The sequence below is a fragment of the Vipera ursinii genome (genome assembly GCF_947247035.1).
Source record: "Vipera ursinii genome assembly, chromosome: 2".
Taxonomy (NCBI): domain Eukaryota; kingdom Metazoa; phylum Chordata; class Lepidosauria; order Squamata; family Viperidae; genus Vipera; species Vipera ursinii.
Genome location: NC_139513.1, coordinates 49858531 through 49882406, shown reverse-complemented (window position 1 = coordinate 49882406; position 23876 = coordinate 49858531). Strand labels below are relative to the sequence as shown.

Here is a 23876-nt window from a genome sequence, read left to right as displayed (position 1 = left end):
CAGGAGAAAAGCGGCTAGACTTCTCTACATTAGTAAGCTCCTTGTTCCTGGCTCCTTCAAGTCCTGACTATGAATTTTCTTTAGATTTCCTGACTAGGGAAGAGTAGTTTGACCTAAATTGCCCTGGTATAATATCGGTTAACACTGCCCTCTTTTCATCCAGTATTTAATTTAATTTAATTTAATTTAATAATTTGATTTCTATACCGCCCTTCTCCCGAAGGACTCAGGGCGGTGAACAGGGCAATACACAATAAAAATCAGATACAAAAATTAAAAAACCATTAAAAACCAATTAAACATCATGCCCATAAAATCAATACATATTAAGTTAAAAACTAATTTAAAAAAAAAACCCAACCCCACCCCGTCAGACCAGGCCAGCTTGTTCGAAAAAGAATGTTTTAAGATCGCGCCGGAAGGAGCGAAGGTCGGGGGCCGTCCGGAGCTCAACCGGTAAGCTGTTCCAAAGGTCTGGCGCGCCCACAGAGAACTGGTTTAGCAGATTTATGCAGCATGGTGGACCCTTAACTGAATCAATGAAACAGCCTGTGAGGCCCACTTTGTTCTACAGAGTAGTCTAGAGTCAGACTCAGGCTCTATATCTGATCCCTGCCCCCCCCCCCCCGTGCTTAAAATAAATGATGTCACTGAGGTAAAACCGAACCTCAATATCTTCTGTACGTGAGACTAATGGGATTGGGACTGTGTGGCCTAGAAAAAAATAATAATTGAAGGGAGATTGTTGAAATATTTGAAGAAAAAGCATAAAGAAGAAAGCAGAAACTTTTCTCTACTGGGAACCTGGAATAATAATTTTACGTTTCATGAAATAGATCTGGGTTGCACATAAGCATCTTCACAGAGTAGTTTATCAGACAACCTTATTACTAAAGGAGGTTATGTGAGCTTTTTTATTTGTTGGATGTGGACAAGTAGGCTGGACAGCCATCCAGCAGGAATCACTTTCACTTGGATTCTTGCACTGAGCATGAGGCTATATTAAAAGTCCTGGTCCCTTTCTGGTCTTCTCTGAATCTAAGAAGTAGGGCAGCCAAGCTCTTGCTGATGTTGGAAGGAAAGCAGACTTTGAGAAGGAGCTTGCTTGCTTGAGGCTATGCAGACTGAATGGGACAGTTTCTTGTTCCTTGTTTCCCACCAATCCAACAAATACACTAAAGCTATCATTTCCTCTACTTTGTATATCTACAATATGTTTTAAGGAACATATTAGCAACTAAATGTTTCTTAGTAATGTAGAAGCTTGTTAATATAACATTTCCTGTTTTTTTTCTTTTCTGTTCCAGATCTTACAAAACCACCACTGGCCCCAAAACCAAAGATCTTCAGTCATCTGGCTTCCATAGCTGCTTCCAAATTTCCTCCATCACTATCAAGGGCTGGCACATTTCATAATTTAAACTCTATGTCTAGGGGTCCAAAACCACCCATTGCTCCCAAGCCAAAAATCTCCGCTGACAGCGATCCAACAATTTTACAGAGATCCAGTGTTTTTGCTAATAATACCTTTAACAAATATCCCAATGGAAAACTGGAAGCAGAACTTTATGAAGAAAATCAGTGCAACAGCACAGAGTGTCCAGAGTCAGAAGATGGCAACGAATACATTGTGATTCCTGATCTTGAACTGACTGATAAAACATGTAGTGACTGTGAGCAGGAGCAAGCCGAGAATGAGATCTTGCACACTCTTGGACCAATAGGTGAGGAAGATGGTAATTGTATGGACAGCAGTGAAGTATGTGGCTGCCCAATAAATGTAATGAAGAACAAGGATACTGAATCAGTGGGAGACAACTCTGTGGGATCGACTGAAATACCAGCAAATGACTGCCCTGAAACATTTGAAAGGGAAAAAGAAGATGCTAGAAGAGATGAATATGAAAAACTTGGCAGTGAAGATCATCCCAGTGAGACCAAAATGAACTGTGCAGATGAAGCTCTAAGCAAACTGGATTTGGTAAATGATAACAATGAGTATAATATGGACGGCAAAATATTGAATGGAGAATCTTTGAAAGAAACTATATATGATGATATCATTTTCAAGCATTTAGAGGAGCCAATATCAGCAGAAGAAGATCTGCCTCTAATTCGCAAAGGGGCAGTTCAGTTTTTGGAAGAGGAACAATTAAATACTGATCTAGAATCGGGCCCAGCAAATCGCAGTGATAATGATTCAGCCTGGACTAAAGAAGGAAAGTTTACAGAAGATGCTGATGTTCACATCGCTAAGGATGCTGATGTGGACACTGGATTAGAACCAAGTGGGTCCGAGCTTGGTATTGAAGAGAATTTTAGAGAGACCACAAATGAAATGGATGAAAAGGAAGATGAAATAGACCCAAATGGTGAGGGAGAAGTTCTCGACAATGGTTGCCAAACTACTGAAGTGAAGAATGTGGTAGAAATATCAGAGACTGAATGTGAATCAGGGGAAGACTCTGGAGAAAAAAATGAAATGATAGACACAGAGATGATGGAGGATAGCTGCCAGATCATTCCCTTTGGAAATGAGGGTAGTGAGGATGCTCAGGATTCTCCAGATGAAGATTTAGATGAAGATTTGTCAGGAAAAGAGACTGAAATGCCTGATAATAACCCATCCCTCAGTTCTGAAGATACGAATGGGCACAAATCTGATTCGCAGCTTAGAAAAGAATCTAAGTCAGATGTTTTACCTGGAGATCACAGTGCAAGTGAATGTACTTTAGAAGATACGCATTTGGATAATCCAGTATTCGAGGTGGATCACAATGATAAAGAGGAAACTGCCCCAAATCTAAGCAGAGAAACATCAACTGAAGATACCGAGCTTGGAGAATTAGCTAAATTGGAAACAAACTCAGCCAATGAATGTGCAGTTGAGGATGCTACAGTGGTCCCCGAAGCGTTGGTTGTGCCTGATAACAATGGAGAAGTAGCCAGTGATTCCCTCGATGACCCATATGTCCTTGGAGACAGTTTGCCTACAGCAAATGAAATTCTTTACACTGGAAGAGAGATGCAGGAGGCTGATATCCAAAACAGCTCAAATGATTTCAGGGAGGGAGAGAACATAGAAAATGAAAACCACTTGCTTTCCATAGATCGGAAAAACATTGTTACTCGAACAAGGTCCCACTCTGGGAAAGTACCTGGTTACGTGCCAGAAACAGTTCCGGAAGAAACAGGGACAGACACTGAATCGCAGACCTTGAGCACAAACACCATGATTACTGAAAATTTAAGACACAGTTTCTGTTGGTCAGAAGGAAAACATGTGGAACTGGCTAGAACGCTACCTGCAAAGCCAAGACGCTTCATTTTGTACCCTCGATCTTATTCAGTAGAAGGCAGAGACATCCCTGTCTCTCTGTATCGAGAATCTGATAACTCTATATTAGATTATAACAGATTAAACAGAACGGATGAGCTGTCTTTACCCTATGTAATTGGTTCTTCGGGTAGCTTTTCCCAGAGGAACCACCTTACATCCAGTGGGGTCTCCACTCCTTCCTCCGTGGTTGATATTCCACCTCCCTTTGAACTAGCCTGTATCACCAAGAAGCCCATCACAAAAAGCTCCCCATCCCTTTTGATAGACAGCGAATCTCCTGACAAACATTGCAAGAAAAAGAAGTCCTCCTTTAAAAAGTTTCTCACTTTGAAATTCAAGAAGAAGGCAGAGAACAAAGTCCACATAGATGTCCATGTTTCTTCTTCAAGATCCTCCTCTGAGTCTAGTTATCACGGACCTTCCAGGGTGATGGAACTGGACAGAAGAAGTTTGAGTAGTTCACCTCAGCTTTTATCACGGACCGCCAAACTGAGGGCTTCGGAATCTCCGACTGTTCTTTTCTACAAGGATGGCAAGAGGAAAGGAACCCCCAAAATGTTTAGCAGAAGTGTGTCAAGGGTAGAGTCTTTTGAGGATCGTTCCAGACCACCTTTTATGCCTCTGCCTTTAACGAAGCCCCGGTCTATTTCATTTCCCAACGCTGACACTTCTGACTATGAGAATATCCCAGCCATGAATTCTGATTATGAAAATATACAAATACCTCCACGGAGGCCCACTAGGGCAGGAACCTTTACTGAATTTTTTGAAGATCCTAGCAGGGCCTTATCTGCTGCCAATGAGAATGATGGCTATGTGGATATGAGCAGCTTTGCAGCCTTTGAAAACAATAAACAGCAAACCACCCACCAGGAAACCGAAAGGTATTGTAGCACATATTTATATAAGGCCTGTTAGCCTTGACCGCAGAAACTAGACTTCCTGTGTATCGGGAGCTAAAGGCTGATTCTCAAACTTGCTTGGCTTATCTCACTTTTTTTCAGGAAATGCTTTCTATAAAGTATTTAGAATAGGACCTGGGTTTTTAAAAAAATAATAATAAGGGTATTTTATATATGTAATTTAAATGTTCCCTACTTCCAATACTTATCAGAAAATTGCTAGATTTTCACATCTGGGCCGCTGTAGTAAATCCAGTAAAGTTTGGAGTGAAACTTGCTCATTTTTGCTCATTTTCGTTTTGAATAATGTTTCTGATGTAGCTTTGAACTCCTCTGTGTATAATCCAATACAGGTAGTCCTTGACTTACAACCATTCGTTTTAGTGACCGTCTGAAGTTACAGCGTCACTGGAAAAAAGCTACCTAAAACCATTTTTCACTTTTACAACTGTTGCAGCATCCCCCATGGTCACATGATCAAAATTTGGATGCTTGGCATTTATGACTGTTCCAGCCTTCCGGATCACATGATCCTGTTTTGCGACCTTCTGACAAGCAAAGCCAATGGGGAAGCCAGAGGCACTTAACAAACATGTTACTAGCTTAACAGCTGCAGTTATTCACTTAACAACTGTGGCAACTAAAGTCATAAAATGGGGCAGAACTTAACAACTTAACAACCATCTCCCTTAGCAATGGAAATTTTGGACTACATTGTGGTCGTAAATCAAGGATTACCTGTGGAATGAATGGAAGCTCCAGGGCAGAATTTTCCTCTAAACTATTATACTGCCTTCTACCCTTCCTGTTTCCCTGCTATTACTCTTATCTGTTCCTCTAGGAGTTATAGTCACCTCTGGTTCCCTTAAATGTAAGATTCAGTCTATGCAGGTAGTCCTTGACTTACTACAATTCATTTAGTGACCATTCAAAGTTACAATGGCACTAAAAAGTGACTTATGACCATTTTTCACACTTATGACCTTTGTAGCAGCCCCTTGATCATGTGATCGAAATTCAGTTGCTTGGCAACTGGTTCACACTTATGAGCGTTGCTGTGTCCCAAGGTCATGTGATCCCCCTTCTGCGACCTTCTGATAAGAGAAGTCAATGGGGAAGCCAGATTCACTTAACCAGGTTATTAACTTAACAATTGCAGTGATTCATTTAACAACCGTGGCCAGAAAGGTTGTAAAATGGGACAAAACCCACTTAACAAACGTCTCACTTAGCAACAGAAATTTTGAGCTCAATTGTGGTCATAAGTCAAGGACTACCTGTAGTTTAGACTTGACTCCTGGTACAGACCTTATGACCTGCTCAACGTTCATGGCTGCTATAAAGAGTTTCACAATCAATGTTTGGGAAAATGTCTGAATGAATTTCAAAAACTGTTAGAAACTCTGCGTTCCAGAATATGTGTTTTTCTAACCATTTGGAGGGAGAAAGATAGAAATACGTAACACAGAACTTTAGTAGTGTCAGTTCACTAACTTTTACCTTGGAACTGCATCTTAAGTTCATTTACAGGAAGACTACTCAGAATAAGACTGGTATCCCATGTGCTTATGTGGGGTGAGGGGTATTGAATCTGATGGCAATTGGCTCCTTCCTCCATGAAAGCGCCTTAGCAGGGTGAAACTTCAGCTAGGAGCTTTTCAAATAACAGTTAAATAATTCTCATCTCGATGCTCCTCTATATTGTGTTATGATGAACAGATTTAAAACTCTGTCATACTATACTATAACAGGCATGTCAAACTGCCGGCCCATGGGCCGGATGCGTCACAAAACCGCGCCCACCCCATTGCCGGCAATGGGGGAAAAGTCACGATACGTCGCACGATGTCACGTGACGTTGTGAGTTTGACATGCCTGAACTATAATATTGTTTAGAATGCTCTGCAGCTCTGAAATGCTACATTTGCAGGAAGTTCTTACATTAGACCATGTATTTAATTTCTTCATATTCAGAAGACTGTAGTATGTGTATTGGCTGTTGGTGAATATACTTAATTAGATTCCATCAAATTTATAGGGCAAGAACTCAATAATGAAAGCATGCTAGATATAATCTTTCTTTACAATTACTGATGTGGGGGTTAGTAAGCAGTACATTACCCTCTGAGGGATAGTTACTTCTTTTCCCTCAAATTTATCTATGTAGTACTAATAATTAAAATAATGATTGGGTAATGGAACTTACAGAGTAGCAGAGTGAGCACCTGTTACTCGTCCCAGCTTCTGCAAACCTAGCAGTTCGAAAGCACATAAAAATGCAAGTAGAAAAATAGGGACCACTATGGTGGGAAGGTAACAGCGTTCTGTGCACCTTTGGCATCTAGTCATGCCGGCCACATGACCACGGAGATGTCCTCGGACAAACACTGGCTCTTCGGCTTTGAAACAGAGATGAGCACCGGCCCCTAGAGTCAGAAATGACTAGCACGCATGTGTGGGGGGACCTTTACCTTTACTTTTTTTTAATGGAACTTTAGAGATGTCAATACCGTGACAATGCCATTGTTCAGTCAATGAAAAGCAATCGGTTATACAGAAGAAGAGCAGGCCTTTGGGTCCAAAAAAGCCAGTAAAAGAGTTGGTCATTAGTATTGTCAACTATCAGCAAAATGGTTGTGATTTTGGGAATCTACTTCTAGCCTTTTAGGTACTACTTTGGAACCATTTCAGTGTTACAAGGAGTAGGTAGATAGAAGACCCATCTCAGTGAATCAAGTCATCATCCATTATCTCTCCACACAGCTACTGAGTACTAGATGTATAGGTTTATTTTTCCTTTCATGAAGTGGTTTACAAATATTTAATTACAAGAAGTTAAAAAGGGGTCACTTGGAGGCACCATGGGACGGTAACAGTTATACTACTATATATCCTTACTAATCTGAAATACTGGGATTGGAAACATCAAAGCAAGGAACGCCACTTGTTTTTTCTGGACCATGGTTTCTCACAACTGGAATAGTGTGAATGTATTGTTGTTATATGTTATAGCCCATATGTCAGAACTCTCAATTATTAATTATGAATATTCTCTGGGTTTAGGTTATTTGGGTTCTGCCATTCTCTGTGTGGGGAGGGGGTGGCTGGGGGCTTGTAGTTCATGTAGACCGTTTCCTCTATCTGCTTTGGTGCATCCTTTATGGGGTGTGAAAGGAATGCCTTGGGGCTATCTGCCTTATCTCAGCACAAAGGGAGGAACCGGAGAAGACCTAACCAGTGCTTTTTTTGTAAAAGAAAAAGGTGCCAGAACTCACACATGTCATAGAGCCCGCCTTGCCTACCCTACAAGGTTCCATTCAAAAAAGATGCCGGAACTCCGTTCTGAGCATTCTATGACAAAAAAAGCCCTGGACCTAACAATCTTGAGAGAGGCACCTTATCGCTTGTTTTCCCACAGGTCGATGTCACTGTGGATTGGCCTGTTTGAACCAAACAGATGGACAGTTGGGGTGGGGTTATTGTTTCGTGGGTCTAACCTAGTGATTTGGGCAGGAAGTCCTCCGATCCTGCCTAGCTTTCCTGTTTTCTGTACTTGCCAATAAAAGTTCCTTTTCACATGATGCCAGTTTAAAGAGTTCTGCTTTCTTGGGAGAGAAATGGAGGCAGGTCCTTACATTAGGCAGCATCTGCAAAGTGGTCAACCCGGAGGACTAATCCTACCATGGGGACCATGCAAAATAATGTCTAATCATGGAGGTGAGAAGAGAGAAACTGAGCACTTGGAGGGGGCTTTGCTGAATTCTTGCCTGAGCAGCAGCAGCTCAGACTCCACCAGCACATCCAACAAGCGGATACTTGTGAGAAACTGAGGTTGTCGATTGGAGTGGGGAAGAAGGACGACTGGGACATGAAAGCCAGGAAAATCAACCTCAAGCATGGCAGCCATCAACCCAGTTGGAAGCATGAGATGGAGAGATCACTAAATGTCAGCAAAGATGAGGGTGAGAGGCCAGCGTACTCTGACCACTTCCTCAAGCAAGCCATCGGCATGCTGGTGGAGGCATTCAAAAACCTGCAGGAAAAAGAGGCTGATCCCTGCTGGGGTTCGATAGCCATGAGTCTGGACAAGGAAGAAGAGGGCTGGGAGAGTGAATTTGCAAACCCTGGCTCTTCCAAGAGCATCTCAGAAACCTCTGGAGTGACAGCTGAGGTCACCAACCCAGTCCGTGCCACCCTAGCTGGAGGAGATGGATGCTGAGCCAGAAGGAGGGGGACTCAACTGCCTGACCGCAAGGTCCCAGCCCTGGGGATAAAGTACAATGGATCGCCCCAGCAGTTGGGCTTTTTCCTAACCCACTTCCTGAGCTACATGCACAAATATGGATGGGACATCCCTGGGGACTGTGGGCGCGTCAAGATCATAACCCTGGCCCTGGAAGGTGCAGCTACATGGTGGATGGTGTCCCTGCATAACGTTGATGCTCCCAAGCTCCAGAATTTTAACTTGTTCATGGCACCCCTGAGAAGGAGGTTGGAGGACATGCTAGCTGATTGAAAAGCCAAGTAGCACATAAAAACCATAAAACAGGGCAGATAACAAGTAGCCGAGTACACTGAGGAGTTTAGAGACTTTGGCGGGCTGCCAACCTCTACCAGGCTTGCATCACACAAGGGGATCCAGCATGCCTCCATAGCTGGTACATAATGGCAGAAGAGACTGAAATTGACCTGGCATGCAGCCAACAGCAAATGGACTGGACCTGGAGATGGTCCCCCTCAGAAGGGAAGAAAGAGGTGGCAAAGACCCTGGCTGTGAACCCGTGTTTGACCACCTGGTTCAGATGTGGCAAAGAAGGCCATCGAGCAGCCAAGTGCCATTCAAAAGCACTGATCCTGAGGGCAGACTGCATCATAGGAGGAAAACTTTAGGAAAACCCCACCTTCGAACAGTGAAACAGGGATTGAGTTTAGACGAGCATTAGAAACCGAAAAATGGTTCCTTAACCAAAAGAACCTTTGCTCTATGAAGGATGAACTGCTCTGGGTATGAGAAAAGTTATATGTGCCAAAAACCCAGAGAATAAAAATCATACAATTCTGCCATCACTCGAAAATGGTGGGGCATTTTGGGTTTGTGAAAACTCTCCATTTGACCAAAAGGCAATTCTGGTGGCCATCTATGAAAAAGGACATTGAAAGCTACGTGGTAAGCTGCCCATCTGCGCAGCGGCAAAGCGGAGATATGGGAAAACACCAGGATTATTACAAGCATTGGCCAGTCCTTCAGCACTCTGGGGAGAGATCTCTATGGATTTTATAGTAGAACTGTCAGAAAGTGCAAGAAACACTGTCATTTGGGTTGTGATGGACCTATTCTCCAAACAGATCCACTTCATACCCTGCCAAAAGATTCCCACTGCTAAAGCCTTAGCCAGATTATTTGTACTACACATATATTGGCTGAATGGGGCCCCACAATGCATTACAACAGACAGGGGGGTCCAGTTCACCTCAGAGTTCTGGAGAGCTTTTTTGTACCTACTTGGTAGCAGTCAAGGACTGTCATCTAGTCATCATCTGCAAATGAATGGTGGGACAGAATGTTCAAACTCAGTATTAGAACAATACCTGAGATGCTTCATAAATTACCAACAAGACAACTGGACTGAATTGCTGCCTTTCGCAGAAGTCGCTTACAACAATGCAATGCATTCAAGTACTGGCTACACACCGCTCCAAGTGGCAAGAGGACAAAGTTTCAACCCGATGCCTGAGTTACCTGTTAATGAGCCCACCATCTCCTCTTTGAAAGAATGGATTAAACAGCTGCAAAACATCTGGCCTGTGGTTAGAAAAGCTTTAGATGAAGCGAGGGAAGCTTATAAAATTCAGGCAGATAAGAAATGAATGGAACCTAAACCATTCAAAAGAGGGGGGGAAGTATATCTCTCAACAAAATTTATAAAATGCCTGCAGCCATCAAAAAAGCTAGGACAAAATTCATAGGACCCTTCCCCATAAAACACATAATTAACCCAGTAATAGTGGAATTGGAACTCCCAAAACCATTGAGACAGGTCCACCCTGTATTTCCCTGCAGCCTGCTTAAATGGGAACTAACCTCCCCTTTAAGTCCAGCAGCAGCTTCCCCCCTTCCCCCCACAATCCATTATGGTGGAAGGGGAGCAACATTTTGAAATTAAAGAGATATTAGACTCCAGAAAACATCATGGGTCGACCCAATACTTGGTGGCATGGAAAGACCTCCCACCATCACAAAATGGGTGCATAAAAAGCATGTCAGGGCTCCCCGACAGTCAACAAAGTTCCATGCCTGTTACCTGGATAAGCCTGACTAATGTTGTTGTTTCAACTCTCTCCCTCTTTGTTATTTTCTCTATCTCCAAGTGGGACCTCTCATTTTTCTAGGCGACATGCCAGAACCCTCAATAATTAATCGTGCATATTCTCTGGGTTTAGGTTATTCGGGTTCTGCCATTCGCCTATGGGGGGAGGGGTGGCCAGGGGCTTGTAGTACATGAAGACTGTTTCCTCTATCTGCTTTGGTGCACCCTTTATGGGGTGTGAAAGGAATGCCTCGGGGCCATCTGCCTTATCTCAGCACGTAGGGAGAAACCAGAGAAGACCTAACAATCTTGAGAGAGGCACCTTACCGCTTGTTTTCCCACAGCTCGATGTCACTGTGGATTGGGCTGTTTGAACTGACCGGATGGACAGTTGGGGTGGGGTTATTGTTTCGCGGGTTTAACCTATTGATTCGGGCAGGAAGTCCTCAGTACCTGCCAATAAAAATTCCTTTTGAAATGATGCCAGTCTCAAGAGTTCTGCTTTCTTGGTAGAGAAACTGAGGCAGGTCCTTACAACATATGATTTACTTTATTTCATAAAGCTAAAGCCAAATCAGAATGAGAACAACTCTTCCCATCCTTGTTCTGGATTGGCTATATGCCATCATGAAGCCAATCACAACTGGCTATATGAAATTTTTATAAACCTAATACAATGTAACAGCAGGAATCCGTACTCTCATTCGGAAAGGGTGACATAAATGGAACTGAATTATCCTTCAGCTTAAATTCACATTCAGCAATCTCCACTACAGATCAGTGCTAATAATTATGTCCCTGAAAGTCCTAAAATGTGAGCATTTATTTTATTAGGAGAGATAAGTGCTTTTTCATAACAGAGGATTTGTGTTTTTTATAGAGATAATGCAACAATTTCATGAAACTGTTTTTCAGTGTTCCACTCTCATCTTCATTAGGTCTGCCACTGTTATTTCACAGCTTAATATTATCCGTTTTTGTCTGCAAATCTACCTCATTATTTCTTGGCACTACTTGATTTGATTTGAATCTTATTGCTTTTTTCCCAATTATTGTTTTATTATCTATCATAAACTCAAAATGTCCTTTACGATGGAATATCAGTTGACTAAATGAATTTATATTTTCATGACAATACAAAATTCAGTATGTTTTCTTTGTTCACCAATCCTGTTCCTATAGTTTACATTTATCTCTAATAAATATATCTTTTAGAATTATTGTCCCCAGTTTCTTCAATCATCTATTTAATTTATTCACTACCTTCCTAGAAAAGGGTAGAAAAAATATAATTCCAGTGCATTTCAGGGTGTTATCTTTGCAGTTTGCTTATATCTAATAAGTAATCGTTTCTTTATTTCGTTAATAAAAAAAACAATTGCATCACTAATCGAGCACTAAAAAATGCTACTGACATTTTAAAGATCCTTTGTGGTTTTAAGAAAATGCTTCCGTGTTTAAACAGCAAATTATTTTGCTACTTAAAAACAAAAGGAGACAAAAACAAAAACTCCCATCCCGACTCCCATCCCCAAGGGGGCAATAGAAGCAGATCTTGTAACATCTTGGAGTTATTCAAGAATCAATATGCTGATTCTTGGCTTGCACAGACCGTATCTGCTGGGGAGTGTTGGGCTTCAGAGTTAATGACCATATTCTAGAAAAGAGATTTTCTGGTGTTTCCTTCAGCTTTTCCAACAGCATCCCCATGGCTTCTGTGACATATAAAGCAAGCTGCTGCTAGAATAGAATAGAATAGAATAGAATAGAATAGAATAGAATAGAATAGAATAGAATAGAATAGAATAGAATAGAATAGAATGGAATGGAATGGAATGGAATGGAATGGAATGGAATGGAATGGAATGGAATGGAATGGAATGGAATAGAATAGAATAGAATAGAATAGAATAGAATAGAATAGAATAGAATAGAAGCTGGAAGTGACTTTGGAGGTTTTCTAGTCCAGCCTCCTGCTCAAGCAGGAGAACCTATACCATCTCAGACAAGGACTGTCTAGCCTCTCCCTAAAAATCTCCAGTGATGGAGCGCCCACGATTTCTGGAGGCAAGCTGTTCCACTGGTTAATTGGCCTCAGTGTTAGGAAGTTCCAACAATTAATCAGTGGAACAACCTGCCTCCAGAAGCTGTGAATGCTCCAACACTGGAGGTTTTTAAGAAGAGACTGGACAGCCATTTGTCTGAAATGGTATAGGGTTTCCTGCCTTAGCAGGGGGTTGGACTAGATGACCTCCAAGGTCCCTTCCAACTTCTTCTTCTTCTTCTTCTTCTTCTTCTTCTTCTTCTTCTTCTTCTTCTTCTTCTTATTATTATTATTATTATTATTATTATTATTATTATTATTATTATTATTATTATTATTATTATTATTATTATTTCCTTAATTCCAAGTTGCTTCTCTCTTTGATCAGTTTCCAACCATTGTTTCTTGTCCTACCCACTGGTGCTCTGGTGAATAACGTGACCCCCTCTTCTTTGTGGCATCTCTTATATACTGGAACATTGCTATCATGTCTCCCCTATTTCTTCTTTTCTTTAGACTAGCCAAACCCAAGTCCTGCAGCCGTTCTTCGTATGTTTTAGTCTCCAGGCCTTTGACCATCTTAGTTGCTGTTCTCTCAATTTTTTCTATGGTCTCAACATCTTTTTTGTGGTATGGTGACCAAAATTGGCTGCAATATTCCAGGTGTGGTCTCACTAGGGTTTTATAAAGTGGTACTAATACTTCACATGGTCTTGATTCTATGCCTCTGTTTATACACCAGTCTCTTCTTCTCTTTCCTTCCATCTTTTCCAGGATTTGAGTCCTGGCCAGAGAGCTGTGTCTTTGCATAATACCTCAAAAAATTTGAGCCTTATCATTTGGGCCTTGAGTGAGAACTCTGGCTTGAATTTTTTGATGATCCAGCAATTTGTTTTCTTGGCTGTCCATGGTATTCTCAGAAGGCTTCTCTGACACCAAAGTTCAAAACATCAATATTTTTCCTATCTTGTTTTTCCCCCCCAAAAAAAATCCAATTGTCACTTCCATGGAGTATCACAGTATTTGTCCTACTTTTCCTTTAAGTGTAAAAAAAAAGTTCAACTATATAATAAGAGACATTCTTATACAAAGGCAGGATGCCATCTAGATCAGGGATGGTTTGCATTGTTCAGGTGATCAACCTTTTTGTGGCCAGATATTTAAGGGCCACAGAGGATATGGCTGGGGAATCATGACATCTTTGGCTTATTTGGGCCATTGTTTTGAACTCTTAGAATTTGTGGAGGGTTAGGTGGATGTTGAGGGTAGACATGGAGGCCTTAGGCTTTGGAAAGACTTAGGTTTTAGATTCTTAAATCCCTCCTTAATTATGGGCTGAAGCAGTCAATCTTGCCCATTCTAGAAATGCTCTAGTAGCTAAAAATAAGATTCAGGGGGGCTTCATACAAACCCAAATTGCTCATCTTGGAAAGAGCTTTGCCTGGTTTCACACAAAAACCTTTTGTAGTCCTACAAGATACAGTATTGGGACTGTTTGGAAAATGTTGTACCATTAAGCTTAAGAATACCATAAGTGGACTTGTGTGAATCCGTACAAAAAAGAGATGATATTTATTTGCTACCATTTAATGGTTAATCTGGATTTTTACAAGCCTGATACAATAGCTCTAATTAAGCTATGGCATCTCATTGCCATGCAAAGGCTACTATAACACAACATACCCCTTAAGATACATGGAAACACAATCTAAGTTGCCAGCAATCTTTTGCTTAAAAAGAAAGTTTGCTTGCACATCAAAACTATATTTAATAAAAAGTAAATGGTTTTGTGGTGGTATTTTTCAACTGACTGAAATGTCATTAATCATTCTCCCAATGGATCAGGTGTATACAGTGAAAGAAGTACAAACATAGACTTGTTTGTGAATTATGCAGGTAATATTAGCATAAATTTGATAAAAGAGGCACATGGGTATTTGAAAGGATTATTTTAAAAAATGCTCCTTAATATATCATAACCTACACAAAGTAGTACACTTTACCTTTGCCTATACAGCATCATTATTCATTTAGAGATGCTGCCATGCTATTAAATAGGGTAAAATACAACTCTTACCTGGCACACAAGAGTATCTCTGGTGATAGTTCAATTTAATTTATATGTTCTTTTCCGCCCAAAGTGGCTGATCGTAAAACACCAACTGTTGAATACAGTTTTTCTTTCTATAATTCAATTGAAAAGCAAAGCAAATGGTTACAAGATATAAACAAATTCAAAGAAATGGCATAAATCCATCATTGCAATCTAAACTAGGCTTAATCAGCTTGATGTCCTTAAGAGATGTTGGGTTATAAACCCCGTCATCCCCAGGCAGCAGGGCAAAACAAAAGTAAACCCCAACTAAGTCTTTGCTAGTAGAAAATAAGTCTTGCTGCATTCTTACAATGAATGTAAGTAGGTGTCTGCGATATACTTAGATGTTACATTGATGATCCTGAGGTAAGCCTCCTTCCCCAGCTTGTCTTCCCTACCAAATACTAGTGCCAAGATACCAGCCCTTTATGTAACAAAGCTTCTTCAGTCACCTATATTTTCAGGAGATAATGCCCAAGGTAGTGTAACCTCAATGGCAATTAATGTGCTATTTATCTACCACTTCTGATAAAACACTTTTCTGGCGACTCACTTTTCTACTCATCTCTGCCATGTGCTATTAAAGAGCCTGTTGTACATTCTTTATAAAGGTTTGGGCAGGGGGAGGGGGCTAACAGTCTTGGTTGTAAATCACCTGGATTATAACCCCCCTTTTTTTTCTATAATCACTGTTTCTGGAACCTGAAAACTAAAATGGCTGGGACATCCACCTGCAGCACTTCTCAATTTGAAAAGAGAAGTGGCACATACATAGAGAGGTTTGGAAAGACAGACAGGCTTCCCACATATCACATGTTTTCTAGTTAGTAAGAATGTATTATCTTCTATGCATGCTATTATCTCCTCTTGTTGCTCAGATTTATTGAATGAGGCATGGTGCATTATCACTCTCAGGGAGTCTGTGAATCTTCTTTTCTATGCTGTTTAATGATACACAGTGCCTATATCCCATAGCATTAAAAATGCAATTGCTTTTAGTTGTTGCAGTTGTTAGAAGTCTAATTCAATAGTTTATGGTCTGTTGTTCAGTCTGACATATTTATTTATAGCATACACTACCCTTTTAATTATCTGGCAAGAACTATGTTTTCATAGGACTCCTGGGTGTTTAATGTAAAGCCCCTTAATATTGGCTTTTCACTGGCACACAACAATTAATTTTATCTTTATGGACCAATTAGAGTTAATGGATGGGAGAATGTATTTAAGATGCATGGGTCTGTTTTGCCAGGACCATTCTTAAAGAGCTAATAAAAGGACCCTTTCAGTTGGGTAATTGGTTGGATTAATTGGTATCTCTTCCAAGGCCTAATGTAAGCACAGTTAGATGTATCACCACCAAACACCTTTGACTAAACCTTCTGGTCACATGCAAAAGTTCTATCAGTTCTGACTGAGGTTACATTGCAGGCATTGTCCACATGTGGAACATTGCCCAAGGAGTAGCATTGTTTCTTTTCATCCCTAATGTCAGGGGTGTCAAACTGCCAGCCTGCAAGCCGGTTCCATCATGCAGAGGCTGTGCCCATCCCAGCTCCAGCAATGCAAAAAAATAAAATCACGATACGTCGCGACACGTCATGTGACTCAGCGAGTTTGACACTCGTGCCTTATGTCATTTGCTCATTTAAGGGGGATTGTCTGTCAGTGCAGAAATTGTTTCTATCTCATGATTTTTAGACTTTGTTACCATTAATGAAGGTCATCTCTGCTTCACTATTCTTTCTGTTTCAGTTTGGTTCTTGTTTTGTCTTTGGTACTGCAGAGGAATATGTTTCAGTATATTCAGGATGGAATTACCTGATTGAAATGACAACACCTCTTAATCATTTATAGTGGCATTTTAAATTGATACCATGATTCTAGTCTGCATTAATAAAAATATAGTGTCCTGTCTGTGAGAAGTCATTCTGCATTACACAGAACTCAAGCCCAGAGGCTGCTGGGTCAGTTCTGAGCATGATCTCTCCATTAGGAATATGTCTATCTAAGAAACTAATCAGAGGGTTGGAAATACCTATGAAAAAAAATGAGATTGAATATGTTTAATTTGGAGTAAAGATGATATAATGGTCATTTCAGTTCCACAGAACCATCACACAGAACTGTATTTCCCAACTCTCTACAGATTTGTTCAACTATATGGAGATCCTTGCTGAGAATTCTGGAAATTATCCTCCACCTTATCTGAGGAGGCATCTGATAGGGGAAGGTTAACCTATCCCATAGAACCCTGCTGTTTTTTGTTATACCGAGTAACAGGGGAGAAAGCAGTGTTATTGATAGAAGAGAATATTTGTAGCTCAGGGTTGGACTGTGGGGTCCTTGGTGCTCTCTGAGTGCACCAAGGACCTCACAAGATGCAGTGTGCTCAAACGTCAAGGGACAAAAAACATTGGATTTAAACTAAACTGCCTGATAGTAATTGTGGTTTACTAGTGCAGGGGTCCCCACCCCTGGTCCATGGACCGGTACCGGGCCACAGCATGCCAGCAACTGGTCCACACAAACAAGCAAAACCCCATCTGTGGGATGCAGGCAGCACACAAAACCATGCACACTCCGGTCCATGGAAAAAACTTTCTGTGTTCACTCTATAATAGTAAAACTCTGTAATAGTTTTCTTAGGATCCAGTCTGAGTCGGTCACCAGAACGAGAGGTTTTGTCTTCTGAGCTTTCCAACTCATACTGGAACCCATCTTCAAGGAATGTGTGCTGTTCTGTGTGTGGTATTTATAGTTCCTGTTGTAAGTTTGTTTTTTAGATGTTGATTGGGGTGTGTTGTCGTTTGCTTGTGCTGCCCAGCCCTCACCTTCTAAATACTTGATAGGCTGGTGGTAAATAGTTTTTTATATCAGTGGACCAGATTCTCTTTGAAATGTTTTCCACCTGTATGCTTGAGTCTTCTTTCATTAAACATAATTATATTTGCACTTCCTTATCAAGAAGCATGCCTTCCATGAAGTTGCAAATGAATATGTTCATTTTTAAGGAATTGATTTTACCTACACACCATAGACCAGATGTATTGTTAAATAATAAATGGATGCAAGTCCTTTCAGGTGGAGAGTCTGTGTCAATGTATAACAAAGTAGAAGTGTCTCAGACAGACAACAGCAGTGCTTAAAAAGGGTTGTTGTAAGTGCATAAAAACTGTATTTTCATCCATACTTTCCCTTTACAGTATTTCATTTCTCTGCCTTTTTTTTCTTTTACAGTGATCTGTAGCAGGTGTTGGCAATTAAGTGGAAGAAATTAATAAAGCAGAAGTAGGGGTCTTTTAGCAATCCAGTTTATATTTAGAGTCTAATTCCCATCACTCTACACCTACATACCTGGTGATAACTAATAATGGGAATTATCATCAAAGAAGACCAGGTTCTCTTATTGTAATTACAAATTTGTTTCTTCCTTTAGTTTGGAATACTTTCTTTAGTTCGGAATATTTTGCTTGGCCACATAATAGAATGTTTAAATTGCTGACAATGTATCATTCTTTTTGAGTTTCCAAACTTGGTAAAAAAAAATTCATTATAAACATACAAAGCTGCTTTATGCAGTATGAAATGTTGGTCCAATTAACCCAGAATTGTTTCTCCTGATTGACAATGGTTATTCAAGGTCTGAAGTCAAGGTCTTGGCCACTATTCTAATGTGAGATTTTTAGATGGAGATGGCCAAGAATGAACTACACATACGGCATTGGCTCTAACATTCAGCAATTCCTTTTCATGGACTGAATACAAAGAAATCCGTCTTCTCTCCTATGGTTCTTTAGGCCAGCATGGAACTGATTATCCCTGAATTTTCTGTGAGTGCTTTCCATGGAAAGTATGCTCAAAGAGTCTAGCAACATACTCAAACTATAAACAACTTGATTCAAGTTACTTGATAGGGCCAAATTGCTAGATATAAACAAGGCAAGAGTAATAATTTGGATACAAAGCTTAAAAAGAAAAGAAAGGGGATTAAAAAATAATTAAGACCATGTTTACAGCCCCAGCACAGTGTTATTGGTTCGCATATGAGACTTTCTTTTCCTTTGCTTGATTCCAGGGCTCTGAGTTGAATGACAAATCAAAAGTAATTTGTTACCCAAATGCCAAAATAGTCTACCTTAAATAAAGTTTATATTCAACATTAGATATTAAAAATCCATATCGCTTGGCAGAGTAATGCTGATATATGCTGCATTTATAAATCTTGCTGCCTTCTTGGATTTTTTAAATGTCATATTATAGAATATCACTTTTATATAATTCTCTTAAAAGGTTAAACATCCGTCATGAAGCTGAAGTGCTACTGTACATATTACCATAAATGATACACAGAACAGATGATTCAGGTAGTTTAACAACGTACACTTCAGGATGGTTCATATACTATTTCACATACTTTGGTTACATTGGCTTATGCCTTTGTAAGAGATCTCTGAATGATCCCCTTTCATTCCGTTGTTTTTTCCTATGTGGAATTTGATTGTTGTGTTGGCACATAACAGCCTGGAAAATCTGGAAATAATATTACCAAAACAATTATTCTTTTTATATTCTCCAACTCATTTGACTGTAAATTTATATCAACGAATTATTCAGTCCCTGGGGAAATTCCATGTTTTTTTCCACTCAGTATTTAAACTGTATTATTCTTTGTGTGCAGTCACTGGGATGAAGGCCCTGGAAACTCTCTCAATGGCTGCAACATACTCCATACTATAAACAGGTCAGAGAAGGAAGTGTACAGGATAAACCTGAAATAGAATACATGTTTTATTATTTAATTATTCTTAATATTTTTACCAATTCAGTTCCCACAAATTATACACAGAATATAAAATTATGAACGTGGAAGAATAATAAAACAGTAATAACTTTCTGCCATGAATGACTCCATACGATAAATTTAAGTTTCCAGATAATCTTCCAAAACAGACCCCTGTAGTTTGTAGTCACTCAATTGTGAGCTGATATGGGAATATCTGACCATTTTCATGTAAAACAGTAACTTTACACTTCCACCAGGAAATATGAAGCCAGAAGGACCCTTCTGAATTAACAGCCATTCTCTCTTGCTTGGGTTGAATCTGATCCTCTTTTTTCCCATCCCCTCCTGGCTCTAATGTAGGATGTGACCAGGCTAAGCCCAATCTGGAGTCAATCTGGAGTCCCTACACTTCCAGTCACCACCACCACCCCTTGACGTCTGTTGACTTATCTGGTGCCAATTTGCCTTGATCATTAATAGATCAGACTCTTGTGTATAGGTTGCATGGAGTAAACCCACAGTGCTTTTGAACTCTATCCTGATTCCTGGTTTCTTGTACCTGACATTAAACAGCCTCCAAGCACTATGTCAGGATATCTTCCACATTCCTGCACTCAGCCTGGAGAGAGATAAATATCTAACTATGATCTGCATATTGTTGAAAGATGACCTCTTCAGTGGCTTCATGTAGTTGTTAAAGATAATTGAAGATGGAACTGAGCTCTGGGGTACCTTGTAATAAAGTGCCTTAAGTCCTGTCCTCTCCCACTGCCACAAGGGACTGGACTCACCCACATAGGAAAGAATAGAATCATTATAACATGGTTCCTTTGAGAGATACACAACAGCAAGCTCCTGTTTTCTCACATCTGAATTCCTCCATAAGTCATCCACAAGAGTGACTGATATGGGCCCAAATAATCCACATCCTGTAGAACTGTGAAATTGTCACTTCACCACTATTTCAACAAATTCCTTGCAAAAGGGGGTGTTGGATATGGGATAATAGATGGCTATTTCCAGTGGATCCAGAAAGGTGGTGGTGGTGAACTAATTCCACTTTCAAAACAAGTGGAATTACCCCTTCTGTCAAAGTGTGTTGGATCCAATTTCCACTCTTCTCCCTGGACATCTAATCAATCATATGAGATCTAATCCACATGTAGCAACCTGACTTTACAGAGGATCCTGTCCAGTTCCTTGAGATTCACAGGTTTAAAACCTTCCTACCAGAAGACATCACCTCTGTGATCTCATCAGATTCCATCTATCCAGCTTCCAAACTGAAATAAATATGAGCAATTTCATCCATGAAATAATAAGACGGACAATTTCAATTTATGCTGAAAGAATCATCCAGACCATCCTCCATCCCTAAAAGAATTCAGGATACTCTGAGTAGTATTGCTGGATGATGGTGATGGTGATGGTGATGGTGATGATGATGATGATGATGATGATGATGATGATGATGATAATAATAATAATAATAATAATAATAATAATAATAATAATAATAATAATAATAATAATAATAAAGTTGGAAGGTACCTTGGAGGTCATCTAGTCCAACCCCCTGCTCAGGCAGGAAACCCTATACCATTTCAGACAAATGGCTGCCCAGTCTCTTCCTAAATACTTCCAGTGTTGGAGCATTCACATCTTCTGGAGGCAGGTTGTTCCAATGATTAATTGTTCTAACTCTCAGGGAATTTCTCCTTAGTTCTAGATTGCTTCTCTCTTTGGTTAGTTTCTGTTGCTTCTTGTCCTGCCTTCAGGTGCTTTGGAGAATAGCTTGATTCCCTCTTCTGAGATATTGGAAGACTGCTATCATGTCCCCCCTCATCCTTCTTTTCATTAAACTAAACATACCCAATTCCAGCAACCATTCCTTATATGTTTTAGCTTCCAGTCCCCCAATCATCTTTGTTGCTCTTCTTTGTACTCTTTCTAGAGTCTCAACATCTTTTTTACATCGTCATGACAAAACCTGGATGCAATATTCCAAGTGTGGCCTTACCAAGGCATTGTAAAGTGGAATTAGTACTTCACGTGATCTTGATTCTATCCCTCTGTGAATGCCGCCAAGCACTGTGTTGGCTTTTTTGGCAGCTGCAGCCCACTGCTGGCTCATAATTAAGTGATTATGATTATGACTCCAAGATCCCTCTCACGGTTACTACTGTTGAGCAAGGTACCACCTATACCAGGGGTTCCCAACTGGGGGTGCGAGACGATATTCCAGGGTTTGCAAAAACCTGGGTTTTCAAAACTATAGTGTATGTGCATAATTTGTTGCTGTTATTTCAAACTTTTGTAAGGGGTGCGAGAATATATCAGAAGTGTTCTAGGGGTACAGGGTATAGAAAAGGTTGGGAGCTGCTGACCTATACTATACCTGTGCCTTTAGTTTTTCTTATCTAAATGTACAACCTTATTTTTTTCACTATTAAATTTCATTTTGTTAGATAGCACCCCAGTGTTCAATTCTGTCAGGATCCTTCTGTACTTAAGCCTATCGTTTGGTATGTTGCTTATTCCTGCTGGTTTCTTTAGAGAGCTGTTATTTTTCTTCATTGGTATTGTGCTATTGTGAATATTGTGATATTCTTCAGTCACAATAAAGCAAAAAAGTCATCCTATTCTTTTTATCATCACCTAACAAGCCTAAATTTGAGCTCATACCCCTGTCTGGTTGTATTTGCTTCTTGTTTTTTTGCTAACATCACTCCAGGTAGTATATCTTTACTTAATTCATATCCTGAAGGCTTACAAAAATTCAAGGAACCATCTGGGATCGCCAAGTGATGAGTGATTACTCGAAAATAGTCCTATCTATTGCCCTAGTAGCTGCTTAATAAGTATAAACCAATAGAGGTCATTTTTCTTCTTCCATCTTTTCACCACAGTGGCAGCTAAGAGAAGGAATGATTGTTCAGTTGCCCAGCGAATTTCCACAGCTGAAGATGGACTTAAAGCATATATTGAGGAAACTGACACTGAAAGAAATGGAAGTTGGATTCAGGCAGTGGCGAACCCCTCTTTAAGAGGAGGGTTATTCCATTTGTTTTGAAGGAGGCATTGGTTCTAGAGGCATCCTAGAAATGCTATACTAAAATTCATGCTTTTAGAAAGTACATGTTTAAAAAAGGTGTATCTGGGTAATGTGTGTTTAAAATAGTTTACATTAGAAAAGCTTCTTACATAAGTTCCAGGTAATATATACAAACAGAAACATTATTTTTTCCCAGAGAATATAAATAGAGCAATAGGAAATTAAATTTGTGAAAATCAGCACTGCCAACATGGACTGGATATGAATTGGATAGCATATTGCTATTTCTTGCCATCTTATTTATCCATACGATAGCTAAATTGTGAGGTAAATTACACTGAGAAAGAACGGATGGGTAAACGTTATGCAGTGTCCTTGATAGCTAGGTGAGGATTGAAATTTGGGTCTCATCAGTTCTTTAACCACAGCATCACACTGGCTCTAAGCCAGCTCTTTCTCTTTGGCTTAGTCTGCAGTAAGGCAATAAGCATGGTATTTCCCATAGGGATACTGTGAGCGAAAAAGCCTGATTACAAAAAAAACTGCTGTATAAGCTAAAAAGCATCAACATTGGGCATTGTTCTTGCTTTGAAGGAAATGTCTATCAAACATTTAGCCTCTGTTACTGAACTGCAAGCTAAGGATTTCTTGTTTCCTTTACTAATTCACACACCGTTAAAGATCCTATTCCTGTAAATCCCAGATATTATTTTCCATGTTTTCTTAGTGTTTGATCTCTCCTATTCATGGCCGAATATAAAATGAAATCAATAGTTCTGCAGTTAGGATTGACATTAGTCCTTTGATACGGTTTACCCTTATAGATCTGTCTTACCATTTCCATGCTAATTTATTTATTACTTGAATACAGGATATCCTGTAATTAAAAAATGTTAACCACAACCCCATGAGGCATGGGCCTCTTAACTATAAAATATGAACTTGGTATGTTAAGCCATGGTTTTAATTCTTAAATAATATGTGCCACGTGGATAATACAGGAAGTACATTAAAAGCACACATTTTCCCATGACAAGGCCAGGCATATTTGTTTCACTCTATCATATCTTGTATATGTGTACGTGTGTATGTATATGTATATGTATATGTATATGTATATGTATATGTATATGTATATGTATATGTATATGTGTAAATTACTAAAAAAAAATTAAGGGAGACTGAAATGCATTTCTAACTTATTAGTTTTCATCAGTCAGCCATACCTTTCTGAGATTCGAACCTGGGCTGATTGCACATTAGGCAGTTGTTTTTACCTCTTGAGCCACAGGATCTCTCTCGCTTTGTTAGCTTCTGCAAGGGGAGATAGGTGTCAAATACTTTGT

General features: G+C 39.9%; 1 protein-coding gene across 1 annotated transcript in view; it reads left to right on the top strand.

Moving 5' to 3' along the window:
* Positions 1–23876, top strand: part of FGD5 (FYVE, RhoGEF and PH domain containing 5) — a 182727-nt gene that overhangs the window by 14532 nt on the left and 144319 nt on the right. Inside the window, exon 2 of the mRNA XM_083353847.1 lies at positions 1308–4224. Coding sequence (XP_083209973.1) covers positions 1308–4224 — 2917 coding nt within the window. The remainder of the gene's footprint in view (positions 1–1307; positions 4225–23876) is intronic.